Source organism: Giraffa tippelskirchi, chromosome 10 (assembly GCF_054371585.1).
Source record: "Giraffa tippelskirchi isolate mGirTip1 chromosome 10, T2T-mGirTip1v1.2.pri, whole genome shotgun sequence".
In the NCBI taxonomy this organism is placed as follows: Eukaryota; Metazoa; Chordata; class Mammalia; order Artiodactyla; family Giraffidae; genus Giraffa; species Giraffa tippelskirchi.
The window spans coordinates 146,875,520-146,894,187 of NC_137284.1; the positions used below are offsets into that span (position 1 = coordinate 146,875,520).

Below are 18,668 nucleotides of genomic sequence, written 5' to 3' on the forward strand. Positions count from 1 at the left end.
TACCATATCTACTGAAGTGCAAACTGCTATCATTTTTATTATGTCTAATTCCAAATATTAATTTGTTTATCTAAGAACAAGCTTCCCAGGTGGCTCAGTGGTAAAGAATGCACCTGCAATGCAGGAGATGCAGGTTCAATCCTCAGATCAGGAAGATCCCCTGGAGAAGGAAATGGCAACCCACTCCAGTTTTCTTGCCAGGGAAATCCCATGGACAGAGGAGCCTGGTGGGCTACAGTCCATGGGGTTGCACTGAACACAACATAGTGACTAAACAACAACAAATCTAAGAACATTTGACCTTTTAGATGCCCTTAACATACTAATTGCTACTTCCGATTTATATCCTCTCCTTGGTTTTAGCATAATTTGTTAAAACAAACTAATAATAACAGTAACACTAAGTGTGAACTATGTGCCAGGCTGAGCAACAATAAATTAAATAACAACAAAAAAAAATAACTGAGCGACTGAACAACAGCAAATGTGCCAGGCAAGATACAGTTGAGTACTTTACAAATGTTAACTCATAAATCATTTCAACAACACTGGACGGAGGTTCTACTAGTACTCTCATTGTAGAGGGAATAGAAGCACAGGTTCGAGCTTTATTAGCAGCACAGCTAAGACTTGAATCCAAGCCTCTGACTCTGGAGTCCACATCCTGAACCACTAGGCTAGTAAGCTGCCTCTCAATTTAGAGCAGGGTTAACAATTAACTACAAACATCATGTTTTTAAAAGTGTACTTCAGATGTAGTGAATTAACAGTATCTATTATTGATGAATTTTGTTGTTGTTCAGCTGCTCAGTCGTGTCCAACTCTTTTCAACCCCATTGACTGCAGCACGCCAGGCTCCTCTGTCCTCACTGTGCATCAAAATCACCCATAAGTTTGTTAAAGACAGAGGTTCACATCCTACTACAGATCTATTATACCAAAATCTCTCAGGGAAAAAAGTTATTTCTAAAAATTTGTAAAGGCAATTTTGATAAACACACAAGCTTGAGAACAACTTGTCTAAAGCTTTCAGAAGGAAAGGAATTACACAGTTTTTGCAAGATACCCTTTGTTTTTATCTTGTTATATACGATATACTTTTGTAATCTGTTTTTGCCTTTACTTGTCATTTAGATGATGACATCTTTGACGCTGATTTTTATTTTCCTATATGCTTCCACAGTGCCCCTGCTCTAATAGGTATACAGCAATGATAAAAAAGAAAAAAGAAAGGAAGCATAAAATTATTGGGAGGGTAATCTATTACCCTCAGAGGGTAAAGAATCCGCAGGCAATGCAGGAGACCCAGGTTCAATCCCTGGATGGGGAAGATCCCCCAGAGAAGGGAATAGCAACCTACTCCAGTATGGCTGCCTGGACAATCCTACAGACAGAGAAGCCTGGCAGGCTACAGTCCGTGGGGTCGCGAAGAGTCGGACTCGACTGACAGACTAACACTTTCCCAGTATCTTTTAGGTGCCTCAGTGGTAAAGAATCCGCCAGTCGATGCAGGTGACACAGGTTTAATCCCTGGGTTGAGAAGATCCCCTGGAGTAGGAAATGGCAACCTAGTCCAGTATTCTTGCCTGGAATATTCCATGGAGAGAGGAGCCTGGTGGGCTACAATCCATGGGGTCACAAAGAGTCAGACACGACTGAGCACAAGCACACAGCAAGCATCTTTTAAGAGCAAGATTCTTATTTCAAGTGGACATTTGAGAAATTAGTACGGAAATGTATTTTCATCAGATAAAATATTTATCACTTATTAAAGCATTTGTGTAAAGTTCCAGGAAGGAAATAAAGATGAGAAAGTCCCTGTTTTTTAAGAGCTCATAAATGTAGACACTAGGAAATGGACCCATTACTTTAAAGTCCACTGGCACAAGAGAGATGCTATGGACGTATAAGGAAAGGACCTATGAATTCCAAATGGAGAGATCTGAGATGACCTCTTAGAGGTGGTAGGATTCACATGCAAACTAGACCACAGTTCAGGGAAAATGGAAAGCTCCTGCTTGAACCCAGATCTCTCTTTTCCTTTGTTCTTACATAAGACCAGTAGAAGGATAACAGCATAGGCTTTGCAAACACAGAGACCGAGCTTTCTTCTTAGCTCTACCAGTTGTCTTGAGCAAGCACTTAAACTCTGAACCTCAACTTCTCCATATATAAAATGGGGACAACAACAGCACCCCAAACTCATTTAGCTGCTCTGAAGAGTAAATGAGTTAGTAAATGCATTTATGGATATAAAGACTAAACACAGTGGTTAGCACACTATGTGAGCACAAAGTTATATATTATTATTCTATATCTACATGTTAATTTCTTAGTCAATATCCCAGATAGTCTCAAATTTACTTTCTTTTCAAGATTAAAGAAATACCTAGGTACTTCATTCTCATAAATAAAAACAAAAACCAGCACATCTGTATATACTAATAAAACACAGGTTGTACTTCTCAGTTAAAGCATGATTCCTATTCCTTCTACCACTCCCACTCATCGACAAAACAGCATAAGGGCTCTGTTTTCCTGACCTTGCCATATAAAAATTAACAGTTTCCCTGATGGCTCAGATGGTAAAGAATTTGCCTGCGGCGCAGCAGACCCAGGTTCAATTCCTGGGTTGGGAAGATCCCCTGGAGAAGGGAAAGGCTACCCAATCCACTATTCTTGCCTGGAGGATTCCATGGACAGAGGAGCCTGGAGGGGTTACAGTCCATGGGGTTGCAAAGAGTCATGGACAGGACTGAGAGACTAACAATTTCACACTTTTCACTTTCCTGACCTTGCCATATAAAAATTAAGTTATTTCACCAAAGACAACTACTTACTTCTTTTTTCATCCATAATTTTAAAGCAGTATGCAGCGCTTTCACTCCCTGTACTAGGTAAGTCTGAGGCTGGAAACCATCTTCTCTCAGTTCTGTGGGAATGAAGTTAAGGGGGAAAGGAGTTAGGTTCTGTGGCAAAGTGATTAACTTTAGGTTTTGAGTAACCACCAAATATCAAACAAGTTAATAGAGAGGGAAAAAAGTGAAATAAGAAGCAATCAACTGACAAGATGAGAAAGAAAAAGAAACAGAACTACACTAAATACTAGTACCTCCATCTTATACAGCAGCACCACTCTCAAGACATCCGCCTCCACACAGCGCTACGAGGTGTGAGACAGGGTTCTTACTACTTGTTCCTCCCAAAAAAGTGAGCCCCCCTCACCCCTTTTAAGGAAAGAAACCATGAATGAGTTCTATCATTTAATTCTGTGCACGCTATCCTGGGAAAAGAGTCATTGATTTGCTTCTTTTCATTGTACCTTTTCTTCTTGTGCAACTTTTAAATGAGAACACCCTCAATGTTTAGAATAGACTTTGCTGTTTAATCTGTATATATCTCTTCTTCTGGAAGTTAATTATAATAGTAGCATAATTTGCAAACTGACTAGAAATGTAAGACAACACAAAAACTAGATCGACTGTATTCTCATGGGCACAAGTGTAAAGCAAAAATAGATAAAAGTTAGAAGTGACACTGAGTCTCCAACTTGACTGCTCAAAAATCATTAAACCAATAATAAAACACTAAAATCTGAAAAGCCACATAAAAATGTAGCTTTCACCTTTAAAGGGATATTCCCCTACCCACCCACCCACCACTCAAAACCATTTTTCTTCAGGCACAGATGCACAGCCTGACACTAGCTGGTTTGCACTAACTGGTACCTTATATTGGCCACATAATGGTCATAACAGTAACAGCACAGGCACCACCTGATTCTCTCAGGACTAAAGAATTATTCCCTCGAATTTTTTTAAAGCAAATGCTCGGGGACAAATTTTTTTTTTTTGGGGGGGACAAATATTAAGTAACAGTCCCTTGGCTTCAACTGCATTTTTTGCTAGGGATGCACTTTTACGTGCCTGATAATCTGTGCAGGTGACTAGAGTTCCAGGGGAAAGGAACACTTTTCAGTATTACCTGTGTGGTTCCAATGCAGCAGTTCATGTATTTTTACGACTATGGACTAGAGATCTTCTAATTTGTTAAAAAGGTTCTGAATAGGGGGAAATCATGGATTTAAAAAACCAAATAGGGACAATAGCCATCATATTTTTAAAAGGACCTATCAGTGACTTTAAGTAAATTTACAAATATCATGCATCACATGAAACACAATGTTCGGATTATTACCTTTAAGGGTTTCCAGCAAGTTTTTGGCTACAAACCAACATATGGCTTCAAAGAAAGGGAATTTGAAAAGATCTGGTGTTTTAAGTCTTTTTTCCATCTCATAACACCTAAATAAATAAAAGTTGAAGAAATTCAACATTAGCATTTCAAAGTTAAATGGAGGCAACCAACTTAACTGAAATAAGGCAGCCCATGACACAGAAGACCAACGGGGCCCTACACATTGCTCAACACCACACACATGGGTAGGACTGAGTCGTGATCTGACTCAGGCATGCCCTTATCAGATCTGATACTATACTGAAGAATTTACACTGGGCTTCAAAAAGATCACTCCTAGGGATCTGTAGCCTAGTTTTAACGGAAGGAACTTTACGAGGGTTCCACTGTAATAAATACAACGTGTTTAGAAACCAGCTCCCTGTGTTGGACAGCACTCCAGCATCCACTTGCCAAGTTTTCTTTAGGTCCCACTAAGCATTCCAGCTCAGGACCACACTTGGGAGGGGTCAAGGTGAGAAGACGGAAACCATAGGGTGAGTTTTCTGCTTTCCCCAGGGACAGCTCAGGTATAAACAAGATTCACTTGGCAAGTGTGGGAGTTTGGCTTAAAGCTTCGTGCCCCACAAGAGCCAGAATCTCTTGTAATAACTCCACTGATGCATAGCTTCCAGGGTTCCCCATGGGCATGCCAACTTACAAGTCAGGAAAGTCAAAAGACATGGCTCCCTACCAGGTATTTCCAGTTCTCCCAGTCCTTGTGCAGTTTATCAATGAGGAATCATTTTACCATAAGCAATGTTGCCTAATAACATTCTTCTCTTATTAGGCTACCAGGGGAAGTTTTTGCCCTAAAGTCAGGTTGTCATGCAGAAGGGGAAATAGATGGTAATCCTTTACCACAGCAAAATTAAAACAGGCGCTTCCTAACTTTGAACTGTTCTGTCCCAGCCCCATATGTTACACCTGAGTCTGACCTGATTTAGTTCAATTCTCTCACTATAAAAAGAGCCAAAGGAGCACCTATCCATCTCTATAAAATTCTGAAATGTGGGGAGATATTTAGTCTCAACTTGAATAAATGGTTCTTTTTGTTTTAGATTCATCAAGGTGTCCTCCTGTCAAAATTTTAAGACAATGTTTTTGTTAAAAGTTTCTAATAATTTCTCAGGGCCTATCTGCATGAGATCACAATCAAATATGTTGCTGAAATTATTTATTTTTAACTTTTAAGTCCTATTCCAGAAAGGACGAAAAGATCTTCAAGTGCTGATAACACAAACCTGAGCTGCATGCCAATGTTAAGGTTGTGCAGAAAGTTCCCCCCAAAAGCCATACAGTCCTGAGAAGTGAGCACAGCATGAATCCACCCTGAAACGGTTAAAAGGAAATGTCAGTAACTTTTCAATATTTAAACAACACAAATGTGATATCTACCTGTTTTAAGAAACACACAAAAAATCAGTTTACTTCATACTTCAGTGCCAGAGGAGCTAATGTCTATTATGATCTCTCAGATTAATGCACTGACCCAATTAGACAAAATTATGGTGCAGGACAGAAGGAGGTTTTGGTAGTTGTTACTGTTTTCATTTTTTAGTTTAAAAACACATCTAACTTTATGTTAAAGATTTTACTCTGAGACAAGTCAAATCTGGTTAGAGTGAGGCAAGCACGTTTTCACTGGAACTGGCTGAGCCCTTGGCCTTCCTAGTGTCACCCTGAAATGAGTGCCCGTAGGGACCAAGCAGAGGAGGATCGGTGGGACTCCACCCAGGATCTGCCTCTAAGAAAGAAAAGGCAGATCCCTCGCATTTCATTAGGCAGGGTTATGGTCCTACAAATATAAATGTTGGCAATCAGAATGACATCTTCCCATAAAGCCAACATGTTTCCAAAGCGAGGCTCATTTCTAAGAGATGATGTCTAACTTTTGAAAGAAAGGTCTTGTAGACCAAACATAAAGACATTATACAAATGTAAATAAATATATTCACATACATTTGCATGGAAAAATTGACTGTTAAAATAGACGGATTCCATTTTCTTTATACTTTTCATAATTAGATTCTTCATTGTTCTATGATACAGTATCTAAAAAAGGCCAAGAAGACTGGATTTCAAGTGGTGGCCATTTGTGTGCTCAAAGGCACAAAGTCTTGACCTGAAATCACAAATTTGAAGTCTGCGTTGGCTTCCAATTCTGTAGATCAGTGGTTCTCAGTGGAGGAAGCGCTGCCAGTAGAGTGTGATTTGGAGAGTTCGGGGCGGGGTGGGTGGGGCTGTCACAAGGATCAGGAAGCACCACTGTCACCCTGCGAGTGGGAGCCAGGCTGCCACAGGCAGGATAGTGCCACACAGCAAGAGACTGTCCTGCATTAGCCAGGACTTCCAAATATCTGCTGGGCATTCAGATGGGTACAGAATCTGTCATTGACTGAGCCCAGAAATGACGGCTCTATTAATATGAAACAGAGCATCTTTTGCAGTTTTGGCACAATTTTCTAGGAACACAACTAGGTAGCCTGTACACTGAAGGAAATTTATCAGTTGCCAAATACCTTGGGGAAAAATAAAAAAACCCACACTATCTATAGCAGTGGTTCTTCAAATGTGGTCCCCAGACCGGCAGCATCAGCCTCAGCTGCGAACTTATTAGAAATGCGAATTTTCAGGCCCACCCCAGAGCTGCTGAATCAGAACCACTGGGTTAAGGCCCAGCGCTCTGTGTTTTGGGCTTCCCAGGTGGCGCTAGTGGTAAAGAACCCACCTCCCAAAGCAGGAGATGCAAGAGATTCGGATTTGATCCCAGGGGTGAGAAGATCCCCTGGAGAAGGGTCTGGCAACCCACTCCAGTATTCTTGTCTGGAGAATCCCACGGCCAAAGGAGCCTAGTGGGCTACGGTCCACACGGTCGCAAAGAGTTGGACAGGACTGAGCATGCACACATGCTCTGTATTTTAATAAGCCTTCCAGGTGACTCTGAGGGTCCGTGTAGTTTGAGAACCGTTAATCCACACCAACGCTATAGACTCTGAGCTACCCGTCACACACCTGTACTGCTGAGCTGGCCTGTGCATCACCCTGCCTTCCAATGCTGCTGTGCCTGAGCAGGGACATTGCAAAACAGTATTTTATTATCAATTACTTTTAATTTCTTTATAATCTAATTAGGTTATTACATCCATTGGGGGGAGGAAATTATTGGTGTTGGAGGTTATACTGAAGATAAATTTGAGTTTAAGATTTTAAAACGGATATTAGAAAATATTTATTACAAAAGGGAGCTTTGGGGATCTTAAAAAGGTGGGGCTTAGCCCATTCACAGTGGTAATATTGATATGTACCTAGATTTATAAATTCTGGTAGTTCTAGGCATTTACTCATTCATTTATTCAACACATACTTATTATATACTCCAGAGCCAAAGTAAGAAAGCAGAGCCTGTAACAGATCCTTGCAAACTCTGCAGCCATTAAGGTCACCCAAATCAGAAGAACACAACTCTCAGAACCACTGGCCTGCAGAATCCATACCCTGCACTCAGTCACCTCTCAAAATGATATACCTGATGCCTACACTTGAGCCTATAACTAAGGCTGATACTCATTCCCTTCCTAGGCTCCCTTAGAACATACTCTTTGCCTCCTAATTATCCCAGGACAGCAGCCCAGATTTCTACAGCAGACTTGGCCTTCAACATCAGCATAGAGCTGACCAGTTAAAAACTGAAGGGAATTTCATCAAAATTTTAAAATTTTGTGCAAAGGACATTATCAAGAAAGTGAAAAGACAACCCACAGAATGAGAGAAAATACTGCAAATTATATATCTGAAAAGGGTCTGTTCAGAATATATAAAGAATTCTTACAACTCAACAATAAAAAGACAGCCCAACTTAAAAATGGGCAAAGGACTTAACAGACATTTCTCCAAAGACGACATACAAATAGCCAATATGAAAAATGCTTAGCACCGTTACTCATTAAGGAAACACAAATTAAAACCACAATGAGATACTAGTACTTCACACCTACTAGAATGTCAAAAATAAAGATAAGCACAGTGTTGGTGAAGATGTGGAGAAATTGAAATAACTGTACATTGTTGGCAGGAATGTAAAATGGTGCAGCCATTAGGAAAACAGTTTGGCAGTTCCTCAAAAAGTTAAACATCATTAAACCATATGACCCAGCAATTCCACCACTAGGTATATACCCAAGGGAAATGAAAACAAACCTCCACACAAAAACTATCACACAAATGTTCAAAGCAGCACTATTCACAACAGCCAAAAAGTGGAACCAACCCAATGTCCATCAACTGATGAGGGGATAAACGAAATGTGATACATCCATGCAATGGAATATTATTTGGCCATAAAAAGCAATGAAACACTGATAAGAGATACAACATGGATAAGTCTAGTAAACATGATGCTAACTAAAAGAAGCTGGATACAAAAGTCACCTATTATATATGAAATGTCCAAAACAGGCAAATCCAGAGACAAAAGAAAATTAGAGGTTACTAGGGGCTGAGAGGAGGGGAAATGGGGAGTGGCTGCTAACTGGGTACGGGGTTTCTTTTTGAGGTGATGAAATGTTCTGGAATTAGATAGGGAGAGGGTTGCACAGCTCTGTTAATCTATTAAAAACCACTGAATTTTACACTATTAAAGGATGTGTATTAAGGTATGCAAATTTTTCAAAATAAAAATGAAGGCAAATGACATAAAACACAATGCCAAAACAAGTCGGACTACAAGAGAAACCCTCTAAGGGACAAAGACGTGAAAAGTTCAACATAAGAATCATCTCTCAGGCTATGCAGAGCTACTTTCCAAACATGTTAAACTCAGAGGTTCCAATCAAAAGCTGACTCTGTGGTGAGCAATCACTATGGGGAGCGGGAATGGGATTAAAACCTTACCTGTAGGAACAAATAAGGTATGTCCCTGCTTTACCACACATTTGTAGCATTTATCCACCTTATCTCCAAAGAAAACTTCACTCTGGGTCACAGATGAACTCCAAGATTCATAGAGGGCCAAATTGTCATCTGTTGGCTTTATCAAATAAAAAACCTTCTCGCCCTAGGAGGAAGTAATCACACTATTTTTGAAAAAGGAAATGCCATACTCAGGGTGGCCTATATTGATGCAATTTCCCAATACAATGTTCTAAATTACATTAGATAATTATCAGATTTCTTAGGCTCAGAAAGACATATTTCACATGCCTGATCAATAGCTACTGCCTTTAATAATCATCTTCACAGGTACTAAGGCTCCCCCTCCCAATACGACAAGGGGTCAGTAAAGTTGTGAGGAGAGACAGTTGCAGAAGAGAAGGGTGAAGGACACAAGCATCCTACTGATCTCATGTTCAAGGTATAGAAGTAAATACATGTTAACAGGCCCCAGGTCACAGAGAGTCATCTCTGCAAACTTTGCCCTTCCTCCTAAGACCTGTAACACTACAGCTGTTTTTAAAGACTTGTGAACAGACTTTCTTTAGTGAACTGACCCTCTGCTTTCTCATGAAGCAAAGGAAGAGGAGCTCAAGGCACAGCATCAAACAGAGTCCAGAGCGTTGCTGATGCACAGGCACGTGGTTTAGACGAAGATCTGGCTCAAGACTGTCACCGTTCTGTGAAGATGGAAATGCTTCCTATCTGTGCTACCCAATACAGCAGATGTAGAGCCCTAAGTGGCTACTGAGCACTTGAAATGTGGTTAGCACAAATGACGAACTGAATTTTACATTATGTTTCATTATTTAAATTTAGCCCCATGTGCTGAATGGCTACTGTTACAGTTCTAGATAAAGCAAGGTGAATATATGCTCTCAAGGAGAATTCATAATTTTATGGGCATTCCTGACTTATCCAACTAGCTGTCTTTAGCCTGACCTTAAGATCAGAAGCAATTATTACTATAATTTTGCTCCTTTTCAGGTATCTGATTCATGGATTGACTGGTAATTGACTAGAGGGAAGAAGACTGTATGTTTTTGTGGTTAAGTGAACAAAGAAATATGCCAAGCTTACCCAGAGGACATGGTACCAAACTGAAGTCCCACCAAAATCAATGTGGAAATCTGTGTAGCTGTCTTGAACTCCCATTAAGCAGTATTTCTGAACAAACGGCTTGGGAAAGACCGAATCATCTGGCCAATAATTTTCCACCCAGGAAAGTTTTCTGGCTATATCAGGAACCTCCACCAATTCAGACATCCTTTAAAAAAAAACAGACACACACAAACACACACACCCACATCATGCAAATTAAAATTTCTTAAAACTGCATCTCCCATCTCAACCCCAACCAAGAAATTAGCTGGAACTCAAGGCTAACAAGAATACTTAAAAGTTTGAGCATGCCGAAGCAAAATGTACAACAACATAGTTGCATCTCTGGACCATTTTAGGAGTCACAATTATGTTTCTTACTAAAATAAATTCATCATTTAACTACATTTAGCTAACACTCATAAGGCTACACCAAAACACCCAGAACTACTCACTTTGTATCTGAAAATTCAAGGCTGATCACATTTAACACTTTTGGTCTGTTGGGATTCGTGAAGTATTTCACATAATTGTGAAGTGTCATTTTGCTGTCTGCTTGCCTTGCCACATCAATGACATCTATCACTTTGTCACCACCTGCAGAGAAAAATTACAGTCTTATTATTGTGCTTAAGAGTTTCATCAATAGATGCCCAAAACAAAAATATTTTAAAAATCGTATTTACTGCACATGATAATTAAGCCATCTGTAAGAACTACACAGCTTAGACAAAGACTCTTCCTATATCCTTACTTTAAGTCCAACTGGAACTTCTGAACAAAGGAACAATTTTTGAAAGAATAAAGCAATTAAGACAGAGCTGCATAATTAACACTGAGTATAAAAATTTATGTGTTTACAAAGCTTTCCATACAACAATGATTTCTTGTGCAGCTTATGACAAAAATGCATATTACACTGGTAGGTAAAAACTGTGCCACATGTTCTGGCTGTTAATTCCTGGTAATCAATATTTATAATAATAATTCTACACAAAATGTGGATACAGAATTTTCCCTTTTACTTCTTTAACACTTAAGATTCTGAGTCCATCATTTTGAGAAACCAATCAGTCACTGAGGAATTAGTGAACAGATTAACCAGGACAGACAATTTCTCCTTGCCTGGTAGTGTACTCTCTCCTAATATTCTGCCTCAAGAAAAAAATGAAGCAAAAATCAGTTCATATCATTGTCTGTGAAATGAGTTTTGAATTGGGATTAGTTTACAATTTTCCTATAAAACCATGAGGTACTGCATGCACAACACTGAATCACCCTAAAAATGAGTTAGTTTGACAATGTCTTACAGGATAAGGTGAAATTCAAAATACAGCAATACTTAATCTGAAACAGGAAACAAATAAGTGCCAGTTTCTTAACTGAATGTAACTTTAAACAAGCTAAGAAAGTCAAATAGACTATATTATATTTCGGAGGCAAAACAATTCTGTTAACTGAAGTATTCTGCAGTATTAAAAAAGTTAGCTATCAAGTAGTGTGAACATTTTATCTACACTTTTATTACACTAGCCATTTATTTTACAATGTTATCTACACAAACAGGTTTATGTGAAACCTCAGCCTCATCTTCTAATTTATCAAATAGTTCAAAACTAAGCTGAATGTGAAGTCAGATAATTTAACTGGATTTCCTCAGTGAAACAATTGGCAACGTCAATCAATGGATTGATAAAGGGACAAATTCTCAGATTACTTCATGCTCAGAAGATAACATACTGGAAAGAGTAGACAGTTTGAGTCAAGATAGACTTGAGATCTAATCCTCAAATAATCTTTATGTACTTTGCTAACAAGGAATGAGATCTACATAGAGTCAGCTTTCTCTCTCAATACCCTGATGAGAATGAAAGAAGTGACTGAAAATGTCCACAATAATGCAACAGATAAAGGGTCTTCTACCTTGTTTCTTACACCTTTCTGGGACTCAATATAAAACATTAAGTCCAGACATCGTTAAATGGCAGTATCATCAAGTCATTAAAGTAAAACTAGGTTTGAAAAAAAGCTTCTCTTTTCTAGGCAGCAGGAGGTTACTAAAGCAGGATCCAGAAATCTTGCACCTGAATGCTGCTACCAAGGTCTAGAACTCACCCAGTTTCCCCAAAGACTTCTTTTTCATATCTGTAGCTACCCCTCTGTAATAATTTTTCCTGTAATAATTTTTCCTAGCAAGTATCAGGAAATTTGATGGCAAAAAACAAATAAAGCAACAGGATGAGGCTGTACAGAATGCTTCTTCTGTCTTTCTGGAAGTAGGTCTGCGAGAAAAAAGTTTTCCAAGTACATAACATTACATTTCACTTTTCCTGACCCAGAAACTGAACTAAACTAACATCTCTTCATTCAATTTTTAGTATTTTAGGGTAATATCAACTTCATTTTTACCGTGTTTTCCCAAGCAATTAAAGGAATCAAGTTCGTACCTACATAACGTTCCACATCCATAACAGAAAAAGTTGGTGGAGGGAGCCTGAGTCCTAGATCATCTAATTTGGGGACCATTATAGGGACTTCAAATCCGTGTTTCTCCAGGTATCTTTGTGTCAGCTGGCTGCCATGCATCTTTACAATGATTTCATCGGCACTAAAGAAAACATAAGAGTAAACTGTCATCTTTGCTGATAAGTTAAGCTAAAAAAAATCTGGTAATGGATTAATTCATATGCTATATTATTACCTGTATCAGTGGTTCTCAACCTATCTCATACCTAATTTTCCTTTTTATAACTAATTTTTTATAAAGCTCCTTTTAGTATCCTATATACAATTGGAAAAATATATGTGAATTACATAAAATGCCTTAACTATAACAAGAGAAAAAACAAATTATAGCAAAATATGGATTTCAATATGTAAATATTCAAGCAAATAACACTAGAAAAGATAACAGAATAACAGTTCAGTTCACTAAGTCATGTCCTACTCTTTGCTACCCCATGGACTGCAGCATGCCAGGCTTCCCTAACAGAATAACAGAATAATGGGATGCCTACAATCAGTCGTAATGAATGGTTGGATTTAAAAGAAGTAACAAGATTAGAAGTAACTCAACACATGCTGCATAGAAAACCAGAAGAGCAAAAGGGAGGGGGTACAATACAATAAGAGCTGGTTAGGATAAGTAAAAACAAATCATATTTTATCTGGCTATAAAATTCTACACAAATATTTATTAGACATCATAAAGTCTCCTGGGACATAGAACAATTCATGTCTTCCTGCAGACTGGAGGATGCCTAGCATGCATAGTCCCTACTCATTGAGACAAGGTCCAAATGCCCCAGTTGAGAATTCCTGATTTAAAAGATCATTATCCTCAGTATTTAATAAGTTTTAATACGTTAGTCACCTTAAGCCACTAAAAACGGGTTGCTGAACTTCTGGCTGCATTCTTTAATGACTAACCTGTTCTAGTAATTACACTCAAGTGAGGTTTGTCTGTCCCTTTTCACTGTCCCCTCAGTTTAGTTCAGTTCAGACACTCAGTCGTGTCCGACTCGTTGCTACTCCATGAACTGCAGCACGCCAGGCTTCCCTGTCCATCACCAACTCCTGGAGCTTGCTCAAACTCATGTCCATTGAGTCAGCGATGCCATCCAAACATCTCATCCTCTGTCGTTCCCCTTCTCTTCCTGCCTTCAGTCTTTCCCAGCATCAGGGTCTTTTCCAATGAGTCAGTTCTTTGCATCAAGTGGCCAAAGTACTGGAGCTTCAGCTTCAACATCAGTCTTTCCAATGAATATTCAGGATTGATCTCCTTTAGGATTGACTGATTTGATCTCCATGCTGTCCAAGGGACTCTCAAGAGTCTTCTCCAATACCAACAGTTCAAAAGCATCAATTCTTTGGCACTCAGCCTTCTTTATGGTCCAGCTCTCACATCCATTCATGACTACTGGAAAAACCATAGCTTTGACTAGATGGACCTTTGTTGGCAAAGTAATGTCTCCGTTTTTTAATATGCTGTCTAGGTTGGTCATAGTTTTTCTTCCACGGAGCAAGTGTCTTTTAATTTCATGGCTGCAGTCACCATCTGCAGTGATTTTGGAGCTCAAGAAAATAAAGTCTCTCATTGTTTCCACTGTTTCCCCATCTATGCCATGAAGTGATGGGACCGGATGCCATGATTTTAGTTTTCTGAATGTTGAGTTTTAAGCCAGCTTTTTCACTCTCCTCTTTCACTTTCATCAAAAGGCTTTTTAGTTCCTCTTCGTTTTCTGCCATAAGGGTGCTGTCATCTGCATATGTGAAGCTATTGATAATTTCTCCTGGCAGTCTTGATTCTATCTTGTGCTTCATCCAGCCCGACATTTCACATGATGTACTCTGCATCAAAGTTAAATAAGCAGGGTGACAACAGTGTGTCTTGGCGCACTCCTTTCCCAATTTGGGACCATCCGTTTTTCCATGTCTGGTTCTAACTGTTGCTTCTTGACCTGCATACAGATTTCTCAGGAGGCAGGTAAGGTGGTCTGGTATTTCCATCTCTTTAAGAATTTTCCAGTTTGTTGACTGTTCCCTAACCATAAATCAGAGATCTCTAAAAATGGAGATATTCTCCATTTTATATTCCAAATGCTCACAGAATTGTAGCTGCTGTACATTGAAAGTTAAGGGCAACATTTGCATCATAGGTTAAACACAACAGTTTCCTTTTTTACAATCAGATCTTAGCTGTCTTGATGTCATCTGTAGCCTAGCTGTCAAGGAGATAACAGGAGAAACTAGGTCTCTGAATTACTGAGCTCAGATCATCCCACCTTCTCAGGAACAGCAGGTCAGTTTAAGGCCTTAAAATATCCAGACAGACTTTTCTTGGACAGTCATGTAAGTAGAAGGCTTGGGGCTTCTTTACCTGAGTCACTGAGTTCTGTGTTGCCTTTTATTTTCCCCATAAATATTCCCAAGTGTTCCTTCTTCCTCAGCCTCTGAGAATTTAACAATTTCTTAAACCCAATCAAAGGGAGAATCTTAAATCTCTTGTACTCCTTCATCTTAAATGTTTGGTGTTTTACTACTCCAAAGTGATCAAAAATATATAGGTTCAAGTGCTTAAAAATACAGGTACATCATTACTTACAAGAGAAAGAAAACTAGACCCTATACCATAGTGGGATGGTTAAGTAAACTATGGTACATATATATGGTACACACACACACATGCTATTGCACACTACATAGCAGTTAAAGAGTGAGATAACTTTGTGTATATATATGGAAGGGTATCTATCAAATGTAACAGTAAAAAAAAGCAAGTTGCACAACATATGTATAACATAACCCCATTTTGTCTTTTAAAATTAGAAGTGTATATATATCACACATCTGTACACATAATTGTTTTTAAAAATTATCATTTACGTAAAAAAATGATCTGAAAAAATTTTAAGTCTTAAAATAAGGGTGAAGAAGATAACCCAATCACTTTATTTTACACATTTCTATGCTAATCTGGGCTCCAAAATCATTGCAGATGGTGACTGCAGCCATGAAATTAACAGATGCTTACTTCTTGGAAGGAAAGTTATGACCAACCTAGACAGCATATTAAAAAGCAGAGACATTACTTTGCCAACAAAGGTCTGTCTAGTCAAGGCTATGGTTTTCCAGTGGTCATGTATGGATGTGAGAGTTGGACTATAAAGAAAGCTGAGCGCCAAAGAATTGATGCTTTTGAATTGTGGGGTTAGAGAAGACTCTTGAGAGTCCCTTGGACTGCAAGGAGATTCAACCAGTCCATCCTAAAGGAGATCAGCCCTGGGTGTTCATTGGAAGGACTGATGTTGAAGCTGAAACTCCAATACTTTGGCCACCTCGTGCGAAGAGCTGACTCATTGGAAAAGACCCTGATGCTAGGAAAGATTGAGGGCAGAAGGAGAAGGGGGCGACAGAGGATGAGATGGTTGGATGGCATTGCCGACTCAATGGACATGGGTTTGGGTGGACCCCAGGAGGTGATGATGGACAGGGCGGCCTGGCGTGCTGCGGTTCATGGGGTCGCAAAGAGTCAGACACGACTGAGCGACTGAACTGAACTGAACTGATGCCAATCCCATTGAATATGTGTGATTTAGTTAATTATTGTCACTCTGCCCGTGGAGGTTTATGGAGTTAAACAAAATAAAACCAAGACCTTTAATTAATGGTAAGTACAGTGTGGACATTTGTGACGATCTCTGTAATCTATATTTAACTCATTTGTGTTTAACACTTTGGCAGAGAAGCCACAGGAATCACTGGGCCAGGATTTCTGACACTACTCTTTTGGGTTACAAACCTATTTAAAAAAATGAAAGCCATGGCCTCTCTCCCTGAAAAATTCACATTCACACATCAACAATAAATAGTTCACACAGTTTTAGGGAACTCATAAGCCTCTCTGAAGCCAGCCAAGAGACACTGGCTGAAAACTTGGGCTCCAAATCAATCAATGAAAATAGACATTTCTCCAATGACTTTGATACTGATAAAAGAGAATATTTGAGAAAAGGGTCTTTAATATCACAAAAAGCACGTGGAAATCACTGTGTTTCATATTTTTTTCTCTGTTACCTGTGGGAGCCAACAGAAGCCGCTTATCATTTATGCTTGTGTCTAAGGGAGGGGAATGGCCAGGAATCCTAAAGGTTACAAAGAAAGAGCAAGGGTTTTACACTTAAAGGATCTGAAATAATTCCATAATAGGCTGCAGGTGATATTGTGATTGAAATTTAAATTGTACTTCCCCTTTTTAACAAGCCCGGATATGATCCCATGTAAAAAGCCTATTAAGCATTATCACTTTAAATAGATGTCAGGCAGTGAGTAGGAAATGATCTAAATTAGCATGGTTAAATGCTGCATAATGCTTTTGACGCTCTTCTCTTGAGCCACATAACTCAAATACATTATCTTAAAAGAATAAAAATAAAAAAAAACCCTAGCCTTGCGGCCACCAGAGGCTGAGCAATGGTTGTGAGGACTTCTGGCAGAAGTAGGGTGGAGACAGATAGGAAAACAACACAAGGGAAAAACAGCATGAAAATAAGAGTAGGTGAGGCAGAGAGAAGCAGCAGGAGAACAACATAAGGAACCAAGCATGGGACTAAGTGCCTCAGATCAGTGTGTTTCAAACTTCTTAGACTGAGACCTACAGTTAAGAAACACATTTTTACACAGTAATCCAGAACACTTACATATAACAAAACTTCCACGAAGCTATGTTTATTTATTCCTATTACTTGCAATGCACCGAAATTTTCTCTTCTATCTTATTTTCGACAAGTAAAATTTGGCTGAGAACAGTAATGGCTTGCAACCTGAAGCTTGAAAATGCTACTTTAGATAATGTCACCTTATTAGGTAACATTCTTAAATGTTCTTTGGTCATAACAGGTTTCCATACCTTGGGAAGACTCGAGAACGTAGTTCCTTCACAAAAGTTCTAGTTCCAGCCTGCACTGGTTTGGAACCATCATCAATTTCTGTGTAGTCATGCCTGTGCCAGTTCCTCCTCTTTTTCACTGGATTTTGAGAAGATTAAAAGAAGAAAACATCTCTGTAACTGGTGGTACCACGTACTTTCCATCATTATAGTCTACATAATCAGAAACAATTGTTAAGTACAATATTACTCACATTTTTAAATGTATTTCTAAGGCTGAAGAAGTAAAATTTACTGTATGCAATGCTGCAACTATAGGCAGTTAACTGTGGGGTTTTAAAAATCCTTCTACTACTACAATTATTATTATTATTATTATTTTGGCCACGCCTCACAGCATGCAGGATATTAATTCCCCAACCAGGACTCGAACCCTCACTCCCTGCAATGGAACCTCGGAATTTTAACCAGTGGACCACCAAGGAAGTTCCTTAAATCTTTTTACTTCAAAAGTTATTTTAAAATTAAATCAAGGAATTCAAATTAGCAGATTGAGCCTTTTATAATACCTATATTTATACATACTATAAACCTCACTACTATTTAAAATCTTGACTGTCACTAGAACATTAGGTCATAACATGATTTTTATAAATCATCCAAATCAGCCTCTCAGGACAGGGCCTTTGATCTCACATCAGAAATCTATTTTAACAGCACAGTCACTTCTCTTTTATGTCAAGATTTATTCCCAAAATAAGCATGGTTACACTGACACAGGAACAGCATCATAATATAAGGAGGACAAGTGAGGTGACAGAATAAATACCGTAGGGTTCATTCTAACACTCAGATCCTGTGAGTCTCTAGCTCTGGGAGGCTAAAACTTGAGCAGGCCCAGCAACCAAAATCAGGACACTTGGCCTTGCCTCCTAGTTTAGTCACAGCTTACTCTGCGCATGTGTGTGCATGCTCAGCCACTTACTTGTGTCTGATTCTTTTGCGACCCTAT

General features: G+C 39.0%; 1 protein-coding gene across 1 annotated transcript in view; it reads right to left on the minus strand.

Moving 5' to 3' along the window:
• Positions 1-18,668, minus strand: part of KDM7A (lysine demethylase 7A) — a 76,614-nt gene that overhangs the window by 17,810 nt on the left and 40,136 nt on the right. Inside the window, exons 3-10 of the mRNA XM_081534284.1 lie at positions 17,678-17,795; positions 12,717-12,877; positions 10,725-10,866; positions 10,249-10,435; positions 9,130-9,292; positions 5,481-5,568; positions 4,198-4,304; positions 2,841-2,932 (exon numbers count right to left, since the gene is read on the minus strand). Coding sequence (XP_081390410.1) covers positions 2,841-2,932; positions 4,198-4,304; positions 5,481-5,568; positions 9,130-9,292; positions 10,249-10,435; positions 10,725-10,866; positions 12,717-12,877; positions 17,678-17,795 — 1,058 coding nt within the window. The remainder of the gene's footprint in view (positions 1-2,840; positions 2,933-4,197; positions 4,305-5,480; positions 5,569-9,129; positions 9,293-10,248; positions 10,436-10,724; positions 10,867-12,716; positions 12,878-17,677; positions 17,796-18,668) is intronic.